This window comes from Mya arenaria, chromosome 14, assembly GCF_026914265.1.
Source record: "Mya arenaria isolate MELC-2E11 chromosome 14, ASM2691426v1".
Taxonomy (NCBI): domain Eukaryota; kingdom Metazoa; phylum Mollusca; class Bivalvia; order Myida; family Myidae; genus Mya; species Mya arenaria.
In genome coordinates this window covers 57734402-57758252 of record NC_069135.1, presented here as the reverse complement: position 1 = coordinate 57758252, position 23851 = coordinate 57734402, and the positions used below count along the sequence as shown (strand labels likewise).

The window sequence follows — 23851 nt, the reverse complement described above, 5'->3', positions numbered from 1 at the left end:
CGTAAAAATATTACAAGTTAGCTTTGAAATGCAAAATGCAATTTTAACCTAGTAATTCCAGATCATAGTAGTTTTGAGTTAGAAAATATTTAGGTTTTATAGAGAGGATGGTGTGTGTTGATAGAAGGTGTTGACGTCTGACACTAATAGACATTCGTTGTTTTGGGGTTATGTTAGGCCCCTCCTAATCTGAGTAACCCTTACGAGTCTCAAGTGTCATGCAGTAATTGAAATACACAACGTTACTTGACATTTTCACATGAAAAAAAACATTGGATATTTGAACATCCGGACACAAATATTATACCCAAAACACTCAATCAAAACAATGTGATACAGAATGTTTTTAGAAAATATTCAATAACAATTGAAAAAAATGATACTTTTTGAGAAATACTTTAAAGCAAATAAAAGAAAAACAAACAAAAAATATTCAATGGTGTGCAGGTGTTATTTAATAATTAACTTTAATGAACAGAACAATGATATCAACAAACCAATTAATAGATTAATGTATTAAAAGATGATTGATATTTTTACAACAAACTGTAATAATGGTATATAACAAATTAAGTGCATCAATTATCTATTTTATATTATACAATACATATTGCTGAGAAACAAATTACATGTTTATAGCAAATAAACAAACAAATTGAATGTTTTATTTCAAAGTTATTATACATACATGTAATTATGTTTAAACACCTTTCTATTCACAGATTCTGACAATGACGGACATTTTATTGAATTTAATTGTACAATTATATATTTTCTTTGAATGATGTGTTGTTAGTGTGGATGATCTTTAGTCAGCTGTATTACGTGATTCCTTAATATAGTATAAATATTTGCTATGTTTCTTTGGTATTTTGATTGTATCATAAACGGTAGTGTTTAAACATAAATCTGTAGATCCTTAGGACATACGAGATGTACATATTCTTTTACCTTTTGTTTGCGTGTTTTTCATTTTGCTGTTATTGTTGTTGTTGTTTTTGTTGTCTTTTTTTTGTAATATTCATATCCTTAAACAGTAGCCACAAAGTTGTATGTATCACGCAACTTGAACCTTGCGGCTGTATTAATCAACGTTGAGAAGTATTTATATATACAGAGAAATTCATATAGATTTTTATAACACCGAAATCATTACCTTTTCATATTATACCTTAATATCGATGACATTCTTGTTATTGTTATACACACTCTCACAATATCTATATCAAACTTATGATTGATTTATTAATAGAACTTATGTTATATTTGTCACATGCCATGCATTGTTTCTATACATATTGTTGTGACGATGAGCTTTTTATGCTTAAGTCGAATAAAATTTCTGTTCTGTTCTGTTCTGTATCCTCGTAGAATCATAGAGTTAACACCCTAAATTTGTACACAATCCATGCGATTACATATATTATTGGGATAGAAAAACATCATTTTATATAGAGTATATTAATTTTCTTGTATCGGCTTAATACAAAGAAATAAAATGATCGTAATACATGAATTCTGTATATGTCGAATTTTCAACTGCTTGCAAAAACATATTATGAAATAGAAAATCATTCTCTTATAATCAGTAATTATTTGTTTGGAAGTCTTAATGTTCATTAACCTTTTGTTTTTAGTTGAACTAAATTGGAAATAACATGTAGAAGTATTTTGATTTAACCGGATTCAACAAAGTTTAATTTCGGGGCTCTGGTGTATACTGCATTGCCATCTCACGTTTAAACGGAAACTCATTAATTTTGGTTTCCTTTTTTATGACAAAAATGAATATGTTTATTTTACTGCTAAACATTCAATTTGTATTGTTTGCGAAAAGATATTGATAATTTCTTGATATTTCTTTAACAATTAAAGATATGAAATTTAACTCAAATTTGTATATTTAGGATGTACACAATATACACAAGATGTGATTTTATTAAAAGGGGACAGGATATGCCTCGAACGTATAACTTTGTGGGCGTGACTACCTAATTAAATCGCAATATGCCAGAATATTGCCCTCAGCCAATCAGAGCCAATCAGAGAGAAGATTCAAAAAAGAAAGGTCTGCCGGATCGATTGGGGGAGGGGCTTACCAATCTCTTTAGTTTCCGACACATTTCAACTTCATTTAATGTACTTTTTCGGATTTCATTTAAAACCACATAGTTTTTTTTCAATTTTAATATAGAGATTGAGCACATTTTAAGAATTTTGATACCAAACACGTTCTTTTTAGCTATAAAATGGCAAGTACTGTTTTTTCAGTCCGATTGGCAGATATGAATCAAATGAAATCTTGTGAAACTTGTGCATCATTATCGCGTCTAAATAAAAACATGGGGGTTTGTATTGTTTGAAATGGCATCAATTTACAAAAATAAAATCATCCATCTATCCATCTTCATTCGTTCGTTCGTTCATTCAATCATTTTGTTCGTATCACTTACTCACCCATTTTTATCCTTCACTATTACGGAGCTATACTTGAAAATGTATGAGATCTGAACAATAGAACATTCATCTCAAAATTAATTGAGGTAAAGGTACGTAACTTTATCAATATTTACATAATAGGTAATTGTTAAGTCATTATTAGATATAAAAGAAGTCATGAACTGTCATACATTTCACAGTTAAACACCATAATCATCATGGCGTGATGAAAATCACGTCACAAAGCACTGGTAAATGGATTCAATTTCTTAAAAACCATTTGAAATACATAAGAAATATTCAAAATATATTTCACTCGCGAACATGATAATTTACATTCTTACTCGTGAAAATTATTAATTATGGTGATCTGTGGGTGAAACTATTTTTTATCTTAAACTGAAATAAAAAGATAGCCTTAGAATTGTGAAAACTTATGTTACAGAATGTTTCAAACAACAAAAACAATATTTTGTTTAAAATTACAACCAATTATAACTGTATTAAAAACATTCTCAACATGTAGCATGTCATCCGAGATTTCAATTTCAGTACCAAACACAATACAGCCTGATGCTGACATATTTCCCGTCAACCAATTTTTATATGACCCTTTAAAGAATTGAAGATCACTATCTGTAAGCGGTGCTTTATGATCTTTACCGCCTTTCCGGTCTATGGAAATTGGGTACAGTAAAACACCAAGCCGCATACGCGTGAAACATGGAAATCAATCTATATATACATATGAAGTGTATGGCACAGTTTTGTTATCAGTAATTTGCTCATTTAGATCTCATTTTTTATGCACCCATCATTTTTTGTGGAGATGTACACGGGCCCGCGAATTTGCAATGTTCTTGTATATAAATAGGATATTCAATAGGAGTGGAAAAGTAGCAGTGTTTGTACTTTTATATGTTGAAATAAGGTAAATTGAATTGAAAAGTACCTTGTTAATTTAATTTCAATGATGTTGATATAATGTCAAAATGCTTAGAAAGATTCCAACACTTAGCAATCGGTACATGCGATATGACAAAGTGTTAAATAGAAGTGCAAAAACGATACATTATTTGACGGGTCTTTTTAATCATAGCAAGTTGTATACTGTTATGACCAGCTTCTGTTAGTGATTTCGAAAATAACATGATCATTTTCGCAATTTTTTAAAATTATTTTAAATACAACAATTATTCCCTCGAAATTGTCCGCAGTAAATTTTCATAGACAAATTGAAGACACGCAGACGTGGTAGTAGCTGTTCATGCAATTATATATTTTTATCTTTAAATATTATTCCTTTCAAATTCATATTTTTATTCTAATGAATATAGTCTTAATTAACAACAAACATTTTTTTTTCTTCAAAAAAACGATGATTTAAGCTATCGATGAATTCCTGAATCGGTACAGGCAGCGCCTGCCACTGAACGGCATCGCCTGCGTATGTCGATACAGGCAACGCCGGTATTTGACCGTGATTACCTACCGTCTGGAGGCCTGTCTATCTGTTTGCAAGACGACGAAAACGACGACGAAATGTAAGTATTTAAATTGAAGTGATTTCAGAAAAATGTTATAAACAAGCGTCTTCATGAAAAACAAGTTTTCCTTCTTTCATTGCAGACTATGTTCATCAATAGAGCACATTCCAGACGTTGCAAGGGACATCCGCAAAGATCCCGGGTTTCGCCAACTACCTCAACAGGTTGCTGTTCTTAGGAAGCAGATAGAAGATATGAAAAACGACCGAAAGAAAAATAGTTCCTCATTGAGGAAGACTCGAACAGCCATTGTTGATGAAATCAAAGCAATTCGTAAAATGATCAACGGCATTCTTGACAAGATGGAGAAAACAACCGTTCAAGAATTAGACCGTCTGGTAGCTGATCAGGAGCTGTCCATTAAGAAAGATATGGAATCCTGCACACAGATGCACGATGAATTAAAGAACATCATAGATGACATACAAAGCAAAGACTCATCAGGCGAACCACCCCTATATATTGGTTTCAAAAAATGTGAAGAAAAAATCAAACAAGCAAAAGAAATTCTGCAAAACATGTCAAGTGTTGTCAAATACGATTTAACTTTTGGTAAACATAATGGAATAGAAGATAACTTGTCTTCGATGAAGACATTTGGAGAGTTAAATGAATCGAATGTTTTTGGTGCACAACCACGTTCATCGCTATTCCCGCGAGATCATGTATTTGCTACAGAAGGTTACAAGGAGTACAACGTGAAGATGAGTTCAGACAAATATAACTGTGATATTGAAGGGATATGTGGACTGCCTGGTGGAGAGATTGTTATTACAGACCCAAAAAACAGTAAAGTGAAACTCCTGGACCAGGAGTACAGGGTTGTCGACCACTGTGATGTTCCTAAGTATCCATTTGACGTGTGCCACATTGGCGGGAATGAGGTTGCCGTTTGTGTTAACAATGATGATAGACATGAACTTCATTTCATTAACATTACAAAAGGGAAACTTGTGACTACGAGAAAGTTAAGTTTCTCCCATGAATGTTACGGCGCAGCTCATCACGGGAGCAACCTTTACATTTCATCACGCACCGCGCTGTACGTCTATACGATGACGGGGAAGCAGGTGAAGAAGCTGTACGAGGATAAGACCGGTGGTGACACGGTGGAGAGAATTGCCATCAGTAACGACGGGAAGACTATCTACATCACAAACTTCTCAAACGATCAACTTATCACCCTGGACAACCTCGGCAACAAGCTGACCACATTCACTGATCCTGACTTGAGGGGACCTTGGGGAGTACACGTGACAACTGCTGGACACGTGTTCGTCTGCTGCTATAATTCCGACACAGTGCTGCAGGTTGACAAGGACGGGAAGACGAAGTTGGCCACACTGGCAAGGAAACAAGACGGAGTGCACTACCCTCGAGCTGTGTACTCCAGCAGTCGTACTTCCTCCCTGGTTGTCGGCGGATACAAAGACACGCTTCTCGTTATCAACGTACGATAAACAATAACAATAGATTCACTTACAAGTAACGAAAGAGATCATTATTATAACTGTTTTTTTTTAACTTAAACATTTTGTGTTAGTATTAGTTAACACGGATAAAGATTGTTCACTTTAACACACGAGTCATATTTGCTTTAACATACATATACATTTATATGTTACGTATTACGCTTGCTTTTTGCTACAACGTTATAATGTTGATCGTGCGCATTTTATTCAACTATATCAATCTTGATTTCAAAATGTTATTCACATATGTTATATATCTAGTATGAGTGCGTATGTATACACTTAACAACTTTTCTAACGCTACCAGTAGCCTTTTCGCAATAATTTAAAAACTACTGAGGATAATTGCGTGAAATTTTCAGGGCAGTTAAAGAAATGTACCAGACAGTGTTTGGTGGAAAACAAACAACAGACATTTCCGTATTTTGAAGATTTTGTATTTTATTCGATACAACCCCCACTTTGCAAAGTTGCAAAATTTATCGGATAAATACAATTACTAATAAAATGAAAGTCAAGGTCCCCAATCTTGAAAAAGTCCTTGGAATGCTAAGAACAAAATTATCAGTAGATTTAATAAACATGTAAATTGTTATCACCATCTTTGTATAACGTAAATGTAAAAATATATATCACATGACGCGTGTCATTCCGACACATTGAAAGAAACGCAACAACACGCTGTCCACCTTGTATGACACACTTAACTAAATTGTGTATTTGTACTTAAATTACCATCTTTAAAGCTTTTTTCAAGCTCGATTACATTAAGTATCCAGTGTTTTAGTCATGTACTCTCGGCATTATTTAATACTTGATATGACCACCATTTGCTTGCATGACCACCCTGCTGCAGCGGCTGCGCATGGACAAGACGTAATTTCGAAAAGTGGCCTGAGAAACACGGTTCCGCTCCTCCATGACAAACTGTTCCAGTTGCCTCAGATTCTGTGGAGCTCTTCTTTTGACAGCCTTACCGACTACATCCCAGATATGCTCAATCGGATTGAGGTCCGGCGAGCGGGATGGCATTGGCAGAACATTTACCCTGTGAGCAGCTAGAACAGCTGCTGTGCGACGTGCTGTGTGGCATGGTGCCCCATCCTGTAACAATCGCATGCCTCTATTATTCCGTATATGAGGAATACAAACGGGAAGCAAAATCTCATTAATGTACCTGTCAGCATTTAAATTACCGTGAATTCTGACGGCAACAGTTTTTGTGTTCATTGACATCCCTCCCCAAATCATTACGGAACCCCCGCCAAATGGTGTCTTTCCGACTATACAGCTATCTCTGAATCGTTCATTTCTCATTCGGTAAATTCGTACACGACCATCTTTATCGTATAAATTAAAGCGTGATTCATCGGTAAATAATACAGCCGCCCAGTCCGCTCTGGTCATTCGTAAGTGACGACGAGCCCATCGTAAACGGGTTAGTTTGTGCTGATCAGTTAAGATAATCCCATGAAATGGGCGTCTGCAGCGTACACCATTTTCCCTCAACCTCCTTCGCACAGTCTGGGCGCTGAAAGGGCGACCATGCGTTCCAACTGTTACCTTCGATGCATCAGTAGCTCGACGTCGCCTGTCTTGAAGGTGTGTATTCAGAATGTTTCTGTCCTGATTTCTTGTAGTAGCTCGTCCTCTTGGCTGGCGTGGCAGGTCTCGGACAAAGCCTGTCGTTCTGTATTTACGAAGCAAACGTATAACTGATGTGCGGTGCACGTTCAGCATTCTTGCAACCTGAAAATGAACGAAATTTGCAGGTTTCTGAAAATGGCCTAAGTTATATTTAATATCTTTTTTTTTAAAGTCTGATCGAAAACGAAATTATAATGACTGGCAAAAAATAAGTAAACGAACACTTACAACATTGTAACTCGCACCACCTTCAAATAGACCAATCCCTCTTGCTCTTTCTTGGTTTGACAGTTTCGGCATTTCAAAAATATTTCCTAATAACTGATGCAAATGTCAATGTCCATGAATTTAACCGTTTATTTTTAGACTACTTAGAAAGTACATGTATTACTTACCAGTAAGCACAAGTTTCACGTGCACTGCGCCTCTAAAAACGAGTTCTTGGAAAAATAAAATCGATGCCCACATGAGCAATTAAACAGTTATTTATCGGGTTTTTTGTTGTTGTTTTTTTTTTTGGGGGGGGGGGAATAAATATAAAATCACATTAAAATATAATAATAACAGCGATTATAAAAACGAAATTTATTTATTATAAATTTGCAAGAATACAGTTAATAATGTGGAGTACTGAATAGTTGGCTAAATTTGCGACTTTGAAAAAAGGGGTTTCATTGGATAACTAATAAAATCTGTTAACTTTTAGACTTATTTTATTGTAAATTTTATATCAAACAATGTCCTCTGTATTAATCTATATTTCCTGAAAATATTATTCAATTCCTTTCGGTAGTTTTAAAGTTATTGCGAAAATGCTACTGGTAGCGTTAGAAAAGTTGTTAAGTGTATGTATGAATTATTCTCTCTTTAATGTGGAAATAAATAAAAAGTATACGGGCCGTTTTATCCATGTGCCTTTAAGAAGCTTCAATAGTTTTACTACAACTTCAAAAGACTCAGTTATATGATTACTACATTCACTGGACACCTAGATAAACCCTGTAAGCAAGGGTCTTCTTCATATGTGGAAGAATCAAGCAGAGATAAACAGCAGTTACCTTGATAATACATGTAGTTTTTCGTGTGGTTTTTCAGTTAAAGGCGCACAATAAAGGTTGATGCAAAAATACTTTTTTATTATCAAATGCTGAATTGTTTTGAATTCATAAGTCTTGATGATCAACACATAAACAAACAGCATGCGATACGTGTCCACTTAAAACAAATATATTTCTTAAACACATAATATATTTTTAATTAATAGCTACGTGGCCATTAAAAAGCGCCAAAATGTCGTTTATGATCTGTACACGAATCAAATGTGTACTCTTAGTTTTAATCAATTAAGGCAATAATTAATTATACATAATTATGCATAAATATAACAATGATATTGAACCAAGGATTTATTATATAAAACGATTATTATGATTCAAAAGAAAGTTTGGGAACTTTGATCCCTTTACAAAGACATTTTAAAGGCATTACACCTACAGTTATGTCGCCAAAACAAGTCTGCTGATCTAAACGAAATCCTTAAGGGACTCCCACATTTTGTGCGGATGCATACACATAATAAGCATGTGTAATTGAAATAAAGGTACTAGTATATAAAGGTCGATCAACAAAACCCGCAAGAAGGCAACTCTGGCTGCATTAGCAAAGTGATCCGAAAGAAAAATAATGGGGGTTTGTCACCAGCCGCACAGCGTATCCGCCCGGGTCGGAATTCATTATTCGAGTCGATGGGACGAGAGGGGGGGGGGGGGGGGCGTAAAATGCTGCAAGGATTGTCCACATGTCTTGAGAAGGCATCATTAAGGAGCGAATCCACGATTTGACGTTAGGTTGCGTAACTTAGGTTCGCAATCTTTTAAATTGCGCCCCTCCTTCAGAAGAGACGTTTATTTGGTTTGAAGTGTTGGCATGGTGGGGGTTGGGGGTTTAGGGGTTTTCCCCCAAGGAACAATGGTGTGTGCAAATAGAGCGGGTATTGTGGGCATTGTTCTAAAATGCCACTCTTGCTTCATAAGCAATGTTGTCCGGAAAAAAAGCACTTGTGAATTGGGTCACATCCATAAAGCGTGTCTAGGTCATAAATCAGTACCGTCGGAGACAATAATGTGCGTTTAATGTTGCAGGTACTGTTCGCATTGCTGTTAAAGCAGTGTAATTAAGAATAAAAATGGGGTTGGGGTAAGCGGGGGCTGCAGGTACTGTCCGCATTGCTGTTAAAGCAGTGTAATCAGGAATATAAATGGGGTTGGGGTAAGCGGGGACTGCACGTACTGTCCGCATTGCTGTTAAAGCAGTGTAATGAGGATTAAAAATGGGGTTGGGGTAAGCGGGGGCTGCACGTACTGTCCGCATTGCTGTTAAAGCAGTGTTATCAGGAATAAAAATGGGGTTGGGATAAGCGCGGGCTGCAGGTACTGTCCGCATTGCTGTTAAAGCAGTGTAATCAGGAATAAAAATGGGGTTGGGGTAAGCGGGGTCTGCACGTACTGTCCGCATTGCTGTTAAAGCAGTGTTATAAGGAATAAAAATGGGGTTGGGGTAGGCGCGGGCTGCACGTACTGTCCGCATTGCTGTTAAAGCAGTCTGATCAGGATTAAAAATGGGGTTGGGGTAAGCGCGGGCTGCAGGTACTGTCCGCATTGCTGTTAAAGCAGTGTAATGAGGATTAAAAATGGGGTTGGGGTAAGCGGGGCTGCACGTACTGTCCGCTTTACTGTTAAAGCAGTGTTATAAGGAATAAAAATGGGGTTGGGGTAAGCGCGGGCTGCTGGTACTGTCCGCATTGCTGTTAAAGCAGTGTAATCAGGAATAAAAATGGGGTTGGGGTAAGCGGGGGCTGCAGGTACTGTCCGCATTGCTGTTTTAACAATGTAATCAGGAATAAAAATGGGGTTGGGGTAAGCGCGGGCTGCAGGTACTGTCCGCATTGCTGTTTAAACAGTGTAATCAGGAATTTAAATGGGGTTGGGGTAAGCGGGGGCTGCAGATACTGTCCACATTGCTGTTAAAGCAGTGTTATAAGGAAAAACAATGTGGTTGGGGTAAGCGCGGGCTGCACGTACTGTCCGCATTGCTGTTAAAGCAGTTTAATCAGGAATAAACTTGCGTGAACAGTCTTATATAACTGGTTTCCATAACTTTTCGCAAAAATTGGCTCGTTCCATGACAAAAATTAAAAAAAGTTGTCAAAACGTTCAATCTGTGAGAGTGCAGCTTTAACCAATATTTAAAGGCGGTAAACAGTCTTGTTTAACACATAACCACACAATTTATTGCTTTTCCTCGTTCATAGGTTAAAAGTTCAATATCATCTACATCTTCAATTTATCCCCACTTATCTTATGAAAGCACCTGTTTTGAGGATGTAAACACTAAAATATAACATACAATTCAGAAGTCGTCCTTCCAATTGTAATTAGCAAATGTTCTATGCACCTTAATTGGTTGAAATTTACGGAAGTTTATGTATAAAATTTAAACAACTTTGTCGTTTTTGAAAAATTGCAAAAGCTTTTGAGGATGATAGCTTACTTAAATATAAAAGAATTTTTTAGTGTTTTACCCTTTGTCAATTTTGACTGATCAAAGCTTTATTTTTATTTGAACATTATGTTTATGATAGTAATAAACGTCAAACTTATGCCATGAGTGTGCATGATATCAAATTGCAGTGTTTGCCACTTGTAAATACAATGATATATACATTAAATCATGATATTAAGATGATCTAAAAAAAGTCATGACATAATACTTGTGTGTGTGGGAAGGAAATCTTGACATCTTGAGTATCACTTAAATACAGTCTCGGCCCTAATTAGTGTCCGAAATTATATTTTGTCTAATGGGATGGCATTAATTTTCAAATCTGTGTAAAGTTATTTTTGTAGATCAATAAGTCAGCCTTTATCGATTTTAATCAGGTGAATTTGTAGATTCAAAAAGAGACTGGGCCGGTAAGAATATATAATTTCATATGCTCAGCTCATTATGTTTTTTTTAGTATGCATTTACCAAAATTAGTTTGGTTCTGCGTAGCATTAAACTTTAATCTATTTTAGTAAATACTTACTAAGACCTTTAAAGGGAATAGACACCAGATGGTCTCAAATCGGCAAATACAGTATTTCCTCTAAAGAAGCCTTAAATTGTCAAGTTTATATTTTGAAAGGTGCAACAAGCAAGAACATATCCAGTGGGATGAAAAAATATACCCCCCCCATCCCCATGTCAATATTCTACATTATCTTTTGCATTATTAAGAACAGTTTTGTATAGTAGTTCCCAGAGTGCAACATTTAAAACACAATAATAAATCAATTAGTTGTTTCATGGTGACTGCGCTTGCTCTCATGTCGTGAACATCTTCGCCACATCGTCTCATTAACCTTATTTAATTTTTTTTTTCAATTTTACCACCAGGACTGCCATCTCCAAATGAGGACCCAATGATTGGTAACTTGTTGCAGTTGCTGAAAAGCTTATGTTCAGTAAATGTTCAATTAGTTTAGTTTATACTAATTTATTTTATGGTCGATTTCGATGAAATTGTTTCGCTTATAGAATTACTCCATGGACCCTTTCCTTGGTTAAAACATACTATTGGTGTACATTTCACGAAGCCATGAGAATATAAGTATCTTCCATGGCCGTTAGTGTAAGATAGGTTCATTCCAACCCGAGTGTAGGGTGATTTGCGGAAACGAGGTTTCTCCCACCTCAGTTAAACAAAATTAGGTAAAAATGTATTTTTGCTGGAACTCTGCTTTGTGAAAATAAATGCGTATGGATATGTGATAATTCGTGGTTGTCATGGTTATGTGCGCAGTGATTCAGATTATGTAAATAGTCAAATCGCTCTTTAATTAGTTTTGAGGAGAGTGAAGCATTATTTCTTGAAAGGTGCGTGACTTTTGAAGCAAGATATAATTAATAAGCATTGTAAATATTGCCACGAGACAAAGTTTCTATGATACTACAGTCTTCAAAAAGGGAGGTAATTACAAAGTGGTGACCATTAAAAAGGAGTTCGTGGGCACGATAAGAATTCCTAGCATGATAAAATTTTTGGATCTACTTATCTGAGGTGGGAGAAAGCTTGATCTCCTGGTGGGGATCAAACCTACAGACTCTTAGGTTTATGATAAGATTTTAAATTGCAAAAAGCCCTTTTTATTTTGCCTTTGTAAAGCATGATATAAAGTACTGGCACATAAAATTATTTTAAGATGTTGTGACAAAAAATGTTAAATAAGTGTTTTCGTAGCCTGCAGTCACTGGTTATTGTGTCTTAATCATTATTGTGAAAATTGTTTTATATTGATTATAATAACAATGTTGAAAATGTAAAAATATTAGGATATCAATATAAAACTTAGTACCCAAGTTGACAAATGACAATAAGATATCAATATGAAACTTAGTATAAATGTTGATGTTGACAGTAAGAAATCAATATGAAACTTGGTGCACATTTTGACAATGACAATAAGATATCAATATGAAACTTAGTATAAATGTTGATGTTGACAGTAAGAAATCAATATTAAACTTGGCGCACATGTTGACAAAGACACTAAGATATCAATATGAAACTTGGTTCACATGTTGACAATGACAATAAGATATCAATATGGAACTTGGCGCACATATTGACAATGACAATAAGATATCAATATGAAACTTGGTGCACATGTTGACAATGACAATAAGATATCAACATGGAACTTGGCGCACATGTTGACAATGACAATAAGATATCAATATGAAACTTGGCGCACATGTTGACAATGACAATAAGATATCAGTATGAAACTTGGTAAACATATTGACAATGACAATAAGATATCAATATGAAACTTGGCACACATGTTGACAATGACAATAAGATAACAATATGAAACTTGGTGCACATATTGACTTTGACAATAAGATATCAATATGAACCTTGGTGCACATATTGACTTTGAAAATAGGATATCAATATGAAACTTGGTACACATATTGACTTTGACAATAGGATATCAATATGAAACTTGGCGCACATGTTGACAATGACAATAATATATTTGTATGAAACTTGGTGCACATGTTGACTTTGACAATAAGATATCAATATGAAACTTGGCGCACATGTTGACTTTGACAATAAGATATCAATATGAAACTTGGCGCACATATTGACAATGACAATAGGATATCAATATGAAACTTGGCGCACATGTTGACAATGACAATAAGATATCAATATGAAACTTGGCGCACATGTTGACTTTGACAATAAGATATCAATATGAAACTTGGTGCACATGTTGACTTTGACAATAAGATATCAATATGAAACTTGGTTCACATGTTGACAATGACAATAAGATATCAATATGGAACTTGGCGCACATATTGACAATGACAATAAGATATCAATATGAAACTTGGTGCACATGTTGACAATGACAATAAGATATCAATATGAAACTTGGCACACATGTTGACAATGACAATAAGATATCAATATGAAACTTGGCGCACATGTTGACAATGACAATAAGATATCAGTATGAAACTTGGTAAACATATTGACAATGACAATAAGATATCAATATGAAACTTGGCACACATGTTGACAATGACAATAAGATAACAATATGAAACTTGGTGCACATATTGACTTTGACAATAAGATATCAATATGAACCTTGGTGCACATATTGACTTTGAAAATAGGATATCAATATGAAACTTGGTACACATATTGACTTTGACAATAGGATATCAATATGAAACTTGGCGCACATGTTGACAATGACAATAATATATTTGTATGAAACTTGGTGCACATGTTGACTTTGACAATAAGATATCAATATGAAACTTGGCGCACATGTTGACTTTGACAATAAGATATCAATATGAAACTTGGCGCACATATTGACAATGACAATAGGATATCAATATGAAACTTGGCGCACATGTTGACAATGACAATAAGATATCAATATGAAACTTGGCGCACATGTTGACTTTGACAATAAGATATCAATATGAAACTTGGTGCACATGTTGACTTTGACAATAAGATATCAATATGAAACTTGGTGCACATGTTTACTTTGACAATAAGAAATCAATATGAAACTTGGCGCACATGTTGACTTTGACAATAAGATATCAATATGAAACTTGGTGCACATGTTGACTTTGACAATAGGATATCAATATGAAACTTGGTGCACATATTGACTTTGAAAATAGAATATCAATATGAAACTTGGCGCACATGTTGACTTTGACAATAAGGTATCAATATGAAACTAGGTGTACATGTTGACTTTGACAATAGGATATCAATATGAAACTTGGCGCACATGTTGACTTTGGCAATAAGATATCAATATGAAACTTGGCGCACATGTTGACTTTGACAATAAGATATCAATATGAAACTTGGTGCACATGTTGACTTTGACAATACGAAATCAATATGAAACTTGGCGCACATGTTGACTTTGACAATACGATATCAATATGAAACTTGGTGCACATGTTGACTTTGACAATAAGATATCAATATGAAACTTGGTGCACATGTTGACTTTGAAAATAGAATATCAATATGAAACTTGGCACATGTTGACAATGATAATAATATATCAATATGAAACTTGGTGTACATGTTGAAATGACAATAAGATATCAATATGAAACTTGGTGCACATGTTGACCCAGGGCTTAAATGTTCACCTTTGTTAACAGTGGCTAGAATTCAGCTCCACCTTATTTTAAAAAAAGTATATTTTTGCTCTGTTTTGAGACATTTTTTTCCCCAAAAAGAAAAAGAAATAAATATAAATGAATCTTATGGAATATGAATGTTTGTGCTGATGCTTTAATTATGTTTGTTTTGTATTGTTTGAATTATTTACGCGTCTGATTTTTCAGAAATGAAAGCCCTTTTTTTAAAGACTTTTTCCATTTTTTGCTAAAAAAAACGTGAGACATCGCATGTCATAGCTATAACATGTCCAAGTTAAATAACCAGAAGTTGATGACTAATGCTGATATTCCAAGTACTCGCTATTCGTGTCAACTGTCTGCATAGAATAATATCAAACCAGATTAATACTGTTGGGTCTGTTCATGGTACCTGCTTTTACTTGCCCAATTCCGACCAGAGTCTGATCTGTGTCTGCTTAAGTCACACAATGGCAAATGGTGTCCATTTTAAAATGTCGACAGCAGCCAATGGATGCAGACAGTAGACATGGAAAGTGTGCCCATGGATTATCGGCCTAAACTAGTATACACTTAACAATGCACTTCACAACCTTGGTAATAGGGTAACTTTGTTGTACAATCTTTACATTATTACAACATCAATATGGGAATGGAAACACGTAGGCGGAGCTAAAGCATTCAGTAACTAGCATGCAGAGGCGGAGCTAAAGCATTCAGTAACTAGCATGCAGAGGTGGAGCTAAAGCATTCAGAAACTAGCATACAGAGGTGAAGCTAAAGCATTCAGTAACTAGCATGCAGAGGTGGAGTTAAAGCATTCAGTAACTAGCATGCGGATAAATTACAGTGCTATCATAAAAAATATACTGCACGTTTGTGGTTGGAGGAAATTATAATTACAAGTCAGATGACAGATGTTGCTGACTAAACCTGAGGCCCCTGGCAATTCTTCGAAACTTCTTATTTCAATTAGCCAAAATAATACTTAAATTGAATTTTGATAGATGAAAAATGGTGTATGTAATTATCATAAAGATAATTTATATCTTAAGTATAAACACTCTTAAAGAAGTTTATATTACGCAATTTACTGAAAACCAAAAATAATGAGATTAGCTCAAACTTTTTGATAATAGATAAATTTGTAAAAGCAACAGCCTTATTGAACATCAATGTTCTCACATGCCAACACCGTCAGCTATAAGTATAATAATCAGGCCTCCAAAAAACCAACAATTTGCTGTCTTGACCGGTTTTGACCATGCCGGACCAATTTCAGTAACAGAAAATGGTTAAAAATCGGTCAGAAATTTGTCCAAAACCCCTAAGTCAGGGAAAATTGTACGATATCGGGAAAATGGTTAAAGTAGCACATCTATAACAGATCAATTGATGTACCTAAAACCCTAAAATTTACTTCAAAGTGAATCGATATGTTAACAACATTTAAAAGAAAAACAAATATACTAATCAAACGCAAGCTGAAAATGTTCATTGAAAATATAAATGAAATCGTAACATCTTTGTTTTTTCCAGGTACGGTGACCCGATGCCTTGAAAGCCTCGAAAGAGTCGAACAGGAACACCCGGATAGCAACTCCACCACAGAGGCACTCAAACAGGTATGTTATCGCATGCGACATATTTTACTCGTAATAGTTGAGGCACCCAAAGCCTGCGATAATAAGACTATTCACAAGCACTTTAGTGCAAGTATATTATTTCTTTCACGTGATCTGTGAATGTCATGTAACTGTTTTATGCTGTGTTTTAAATGACAAAGTTCAAAAAAAATTGTGGGTTAAATTTAATAGCATTGTAACTTATTGGCATAGTAGTTATTGAATGGTTGATCAGCCCATTCTAATATTGCTATCACTCTGATATGGGAAGTTAATGTGTTAACCAAAAACAAAGAGACCCCTCTAAAACGATTAGTGCAACTAAAGTTTATGTAATTTGTTTAAACATTCTTAGCTTGTTGGTATTCCGAAGAAAACAGTCGAGTTTTTGGTGATAGCATTCAAGGTGTCATCGTAATGGCTTGCAAATACATAAACCTTCACCTTCGAAATAACACAAAGAATTGTGAAGCCATTTAAGTTATTCACATGAAACTTAGACCGTACGTTGCAAGAAACAATATGCACATGGGTAGCAAGGGCTAAACTCTGGCTTTAGTAAAGTTTGAATTATTTCCCTTTATTGACTGAAAAAACAACACCAGTAGAGCAGGAGACCATTCTAGCCACAATTATGCTCGTATAGGGAACTTAGCAATTCACATGAATTATTATTTTTTGTTGTCGTTTTTCTGACTGTGAATTAAGTCCCTTTAAGGCTGCACTCTCACAGATTGAACGTTCGTTTTGACAACTTTTTTAGTTTTTGTCTTGGAACGAGACAATTTTTGCGTAAATCCATGGAACCCAGTTATATAAGACTGCTGACAAAAAAATCATATCGCATATAAGTTCATAAATTGATTTTTTATGCATTTTTCTTAAACCGTTACTATCGGTTTAAGCCATAAAACATTAATTTTCGAAAGGAAATATGCAAATATACGATCTGATTTTTTGTCAGCAATCTTATATCATTGTTTTGCAGATAGTTACGCAAAAAGTTGCTCTTTCCAAGACAAAAAAGAAAAAAAGTTGTTAAAATGGTCAATCTGTGAGAGTGCAGCTTTAAGCCACTATTTTCTTTGTCCATCAGTATTGACCATGGTTGTGTTGACCGCTGTATAACCCAGCATTTGGACAAGGTCTGATCACCAAGCGTGATTACCACACTAACAAATTAACCCAATATTTGGACAAGTTTCGTGCATTGCTTGTTATCATTTTAATTAAAGAGTTGTATATTATTGATAATTGATGCATAAAGTCTTAATACATATAAATGACAAAGGTGATTAGCCATATATCTAAAATTGCCTTGGAGGTTTTATTATAATTTTACCTGACCTGTCTATGTAATATAGGTTACGGGGTTAGTAGGAGACCCGATATGGGATATACGGGGAAAAGGAAACCATATTGGATGAAAGCAAAGCTCGAACCCGAATATGGTTTCATGTGCCCAGAATATCCCATATCACGTCACCTATTTAATAAGCCCCATAACATATATATCGTGTTGACAACCTGTTTACATGTTTGAATGTTTCATTAATATCCATAAAAATATTCATTGGAATCAGAAAATAGACACCATTTTGGTACGATATAAATTTGGTGACCCAATATGGAAAAATCTGTTTACATGTGAAATGTTTCATTCATTCATTGGAATCGGAAAAATAATGACGCCATTTTGGTAAGATATGAATTTGGTGACCCAATATATGTAATAATATGGGGTCACCATGTGACCAGTCCTGGACCAATGGCGTTGCGTCATTTATGTTGGAGGCGTTATATATATATTTTAAAATCAATGCGCCGTTTTTTATGATTATTTAATTTCATACTACAATATCATTATGGCATTTATTTCTTCCATACTGTTTTTTCTGTAATCAATTCAATTCTATTCAATGTACATACATTCCAAAATCTGTTCTTCTTTTCAAAAAACATGTTTGGTTTCTTTTAAAGCTGCACTCTCACAGATTTACCATTTTGACAACCTTCTTATTTTTTTGGCATGGAATGAGTCCATTTCCACGTAAATATCTGTAAACCAGTGATATAAGACTGCTGACAAAATATCAGATGGCAGATTTACATATTTACGTCCAAAAATTATTATTTTATGGCTAAGTGTAACTGATGGTTTAAGAAAAATGCATAAAACATCATTTTTTGAACCTAATATGAGAATCTGCAATCTGATGTTTTGTCAGCAGTCTTATAACACTAGTTTTCTTGCACTTTCACATAAATTGGCTCGTACGAAAACAAAAAATAAAACAGTTGTCAAAACGTTTAATCTGTGAAAGTGCAACTTTAACAAATATCAGGAAATAACTATTATTGTTCTTTTTACTTATAAGCCCCTGTTGATATGAGCCAAAAAAAAAATGAAATTTAAATGGTAAAGAGAAATTAACTTAAAGCTGCACTCTCACAGATATACCATTTTACAACTCTTTTGTCTTGGAAAGAGCAAATTTTTGCGTAAATATCTGCAAACCAATGATATAAGATTGCTGACAAAAAGTCAGATTGTAGATTTTCATATTTCCGTTTGAAAATTAAAGTAAAAATGCATAAAACATCAATTTTTGAACTAAAATATAAAAATCTGTGATCTACTTTTTTCAGCAGTCTTATATAACTAGTTTCCATTAATTTTTGCTACAATTTGCTTGTTCCTAGACAAAAATTAAAAAAAAATGGCAAAACGTTCATTCTGTAAGAGTGCAGCTTTAATATGTCATAGTTTTGTTATTTTGTGAAATATTTATAAGTACTACACTTAAGCTAGTAATTAATTAGTTAAAACCATGATTAAGGAAACAAAACAATATGACCTTGTTGTTAAATGGGGTTTTCCATTCATTATTCCACCACTTGAAAAAGTGCAAAATATTACCCTGCGCCCACTTCCCCCCCCCCCCCCCCAATTTTTTTTTATATGTTGATATTTGAGAATAAAAGTAATAAAATACCGTCAAAATGCACCATTTGGATTGTTAAACATTTCTATGGGGAGTAATTTCCCCCCCCCCACCCTCCTTGAAACATTTTAAGCCATATAAATTATGGTAATAGGGTTAAAATGGGTGTCAAAAGTTTGCACCCCTATTAGTTATGTCCCCTTTAACGCTGATTCCTGAACCCGCCCCTGGACATTAAGATTATAATCTCAACTTACAACCAGAACCTTACAACTAGAACACTGTTTTGGCCGTAGATGCTATTTAAAGCTGCACACCCTCATGAAACAGAAAGTCTGAAGTTTGTCTGAATTAAGCTGAATGAAGGCTGAATTCAGTCTTACGGCAAAATTGGTGACTGAATCATTGCTGAACAACCAAATCTAGCATCTGAATGATGTCTGAATAAAAGCTGAACAGTGCTGACAAGATTCAGACCTGTTTCAGGTTCAAAGAATATGTCTGAAAAAGTACTGAAAAGAAACTGACATGTTCAGAACAAAGGTTCAGTCTTCTTTCAGCTTCAATGGATGTCTGAAGAAAGACTGAAAATAGATGCAACCAGTTTCAATTCTGATTGTTTCAGACTTTTAAAATCACCTAAAATGAAACTTGTCTGAGATGTTTCTGACATATTCAAGACTCATTTTCTGCATGTTAGTTAAGTTATAACACTAAAAAATGTCAAAAACACAGTCAAACAATTGTGACTTTAAAAAAGGAACCTCACCAGGTCCTTTAATGTCCACTACAACTAAATTTAGACAAGACATTCTAAAATAATTGGTCAGAACAGACAATATATGGGCATTATACTTCAATATAATAACCATTATCAATGCGTAAAGTTTGAATGATTTACATTCACTTCTTTTGTAGTTATGTTCCAGATAAAATATGAGCAATGGTTAGAAAATATTTAATAAACAAATCATACAACATGTCATGACAAATGTAATTTAAATGTCTGAAAAATTCAGACTTTTAATTATCATACTGGACTTTTAAAAGTATCATACTGAACAATTCAGACTTTTAAAATGACAAGTACTTTAAGAGTTCTATATACACATTACTTTAAGATGTGGTTAAAAAAACCTGCGAAAAATGTTCTAGAATTTTGTTCAGTTTTAGAATTATTCTAGAAGTTCTAGAATCATTCAAGAATCACCTTACACATTCAAGAACATACGTTCTAGAACCCCAGCAATTCAAGAATATTAATTCTTAATGATGCTTATTCTGAAAACTTGAAGAACACTAGTTCAAGAACCCACACAATTCTAAAATTCTGGAACTTTGCTCAATTTCTAGAATCAGAATTCTGGACATGTTTAGGTTCTTGAATATTTATTCTACTTCTAACAAAATTCTACAACATTGTCAAATTTAAAATTAAAAATCATCAATTTTCTTGCACAGAATTCATCAAAACATTCCAAGTCCATGAAACTGTTCATGAACCTAAGTTCATGAACCTGAATCATTGAAGTTTAATGAATTTGATGAACTGTTAAACCATTCAAAATATTAGACGTCCAGCAGAAGGGTGCGGCAGCAAAAGGCAGGCTGTTGAGAATTGAGAAAGTGGTGACTGTTTGGTGAAGATCGGATGAAAACTTAAGACTTAAAAAGCCATTTAGGATAATTCAAGGGCAATAGCCAATAAATACGTGGGGTTTCCATGCGTATCTATCAACTGGAATAAAAAAATCCAGCAAATTTCAGGTTTGAAACATTTGTTTAAATAAACAATTAAATATTATTACCTGTTTTTTTTTTTATCAGATCGTCCAAGATAGAGATAATCACAATGGGAGCTGGTATTGATCTCACTATTAGACAGTGTTATAAAAAATAACACTTCAACTAATAGAATTGAAGACCAGTGAGGGTACAGTATTAAATTAATCCAGGAAAAACATGCTGATGGTCTAATTGAATACGTATTTGTGGCTGTCCGAATTTGATGGTTGACGCAATATATAGAGATATCCTGAATTGCCCTATTTGCTAAAATACTTTAATTTACAAAACATCTTTGCCAGCATTGGTTAATTAGTTGTCAAACAGGTTTAAGGTATATTGTTTACAGGTTCACTAAACTTAAAACGACTCTACAATCATTGAAAATGACACAATCCGATGTCCAATGTTCGGTGTTGATGTTTTTTTCTCACCCACTTCCGGTATCGCTTACGGATCGCTTACGTCTTTATTAATTATAAATAAAATTAAAATAAAATTGAAAGGATAACGATCTTTATGAATGTGAAAATATTGCAATTAATTTGACAACTTGTTATCGATTGCCTCACATATATAACAAAATAGTCTTATTCTTTTACGGTTACGCGTTTTAGAGAACGCTCTTCACTGGCGGAGGTAATTTCGAACTTCAGCCGTGTTCGACAACGCGCCAAATAAATTAAGTGATATTTCTTCGATTTTCGGTAAGTTAAAACAAAGTAATTGGTGTTATTAAATAACTTTCATAACTATCTTTTACACTAATATTATTGTTTAAAACGACATTATAACATTTAAAAGTTGTGAGCAAATAAGTTCTTTGTTATATGTTTTCGCGACAAATGTACAAAATACGTTTGTGTAGAAACACAGTTTAGCGAGTGTTTTTGAGTAGCATACAGCTAATTCTTCATTGTTATATATTTTTTAACAACTATTATATATGTTTCTTAAGGTAATTGTTAATGAAACTTCTGTTGAGCTAGTTTTTGTCTAGAAGTAGGAACAGTTGTCAGTTATCTTTCATAGTTTATGATAGTTATTATTTTCAATATTTTTACCAAAACATCACATTTTTCATGATCTCAAATCACTTATCCTGTGTTGCCAATTAATAAATTTGTCTATTCAGAAACTTGATGCTAAGTTAACGAGCCATGTTTGTCTTTTATTTTCACATTTTTGTTAACCTGTTCAGCCAAATAAACTGAAGTGTTGTTTCATCTATTTTAGCCAGCCTATAGCCTATAGGAGCTTGCAAAAACAAATCGTCAGTCCACACAAGAATCAACTAGACTACTGTGAAGGAGATCTAATTAAACAGAGAATGAGAAAAACATTCTAAGCCATAAATTGCCAAATCCCTCAGTAAGTTGATGTTTTTTTAAAGCACATTGAAAGATTCTCATCCTGATTTAAAAACAAATATGGCATATGTGTGGAACTTATTTGCTATGCACATAGGTGACACCCTATGAATGTACTGTCCATGACAAAATCAAATTCAATAAAATTAAACATGATTATTGTGTATAGTTTGGTTATTTTTGCAGTTACCATTATTCATCAAATAAAACATTTTGGAGTGGGTGGTGACAGACAGGAATGAGAATCTTTAAAAAAAAATCAGACTCAATAAAAATGAGCTTTTTGGTTCGAAAAAAATATAGTAAGCGGTCATTAATTAATATACCTGTGACATTGAAATTCGCACTGATTTAATAACCAACTCACCTTAGGTTATTGGCATTTTTTTGCAGTAAAAAACAATATTAGAAATATTTTTCAGGTTGGAAGATGGATGTCAAAGTCTCAGACATAAGCCTCAACAGTTAAGAAAATGTCATGGTCGAATCATCTTTGTCATCAAATGTATTAAGGAAACGGACTGCAGTCTTCAGAGACTAATTGTGAATGTCAAGGACTGAATAAAGCAATATACTGGGACCTTACTTATTGTGTAAGACAACCGCCATTTGAGAAAGAAAATGAGGAAATAGGAGGAACATATTACCGCACTGCAGTATAGAATCAACCCTGTGTTACAACCTCCATGTGAGTTGCTGTCGGCATCAACATTGATACAGATGCCATTTTGGAAACTGTTAAAAAAGTTATGCCATCTTAATTAAAGAAGAAGTGAAAAACAGTTCCTGTATAGGGTAGGTTAACCTAAACTAGATGCTTAAAAAGTTTGTCATGTTGCAGTGATAAATAAATTTGAAACTTACAAAAGAACCCTAAAGAAGAAGAATCATCTTTAATGATTGCATCACCCGGCAAGGAGTATACATAAAAAGTGAAAACTGTTATACATGGACTCTGGACTTCCTGACAAAACCATAGAAATGTCATATTTTGTAATGATTGGTATTGTTTCATTTTAAATTTTTAAACCATTATAAAACATTTAGTGAAGTGGTGTTATAGATTTATGTGTGTTCAATTGCATAACTTATTTTTTTTAATATCTTTCAAATGTTTTTGTTTTGTAAGATTTTGTTCTGTAAATCTGTTGTTTTAACTGACCTCGAAGTAAATAAGTTGTAACATGGATATTGTTTCTAATTAATGTTACAGATCTTGCCCAACGCAAACATATAGAGCTATAAAAAATGTGTTGTGACTTGTGCTAAGCACTC

The 23851-nt window shown here is 34.1% G+C and overlaps 2 protein-coding genes across 2 annotated transcripts in view; both read left to right on the top strand.

The window, feature by feature from the left end:
- Positions 1-3888: 3888 nt before the first annotated feature.
- LOC128216295 (uncharacterized) lies at positions 3889-5714 on the top strand. The gene is made up of 2 exons (XM_052922862.1): positions 3889-3983; positions 4069-5714. The coding sequence occupies exons 1-2, from the start codon at positions 3889-3891 to the stop codon at positions 5444-5446; spliced, it is 1473 nt and encodes a 490-aa protein (XP_052778822.1). The 3' UTR covers positions 5447-5714.
- Positions 5715-15497: 9783 nt separating this feature from the next.
- LOC128216294 (dual serine/threonine and tyrosine protein kinase-like) overlaps positions 15498-23851 on the top strand; it is a 31725-nt gene continuing 23371 nt past the window's right edge. Inside the window, exons 1-2 of the mRNA XM_052922859.1 lie at positions 15498-15513; positions 16391-16476. Coding sequence (XP_052778819.1) covers positions 15498-15513; positions 16391-16476 — 102 coding nt within the window. The remainder of the gene's footprint in view (positions 15514-16390; positions 16477-23851) is intronic.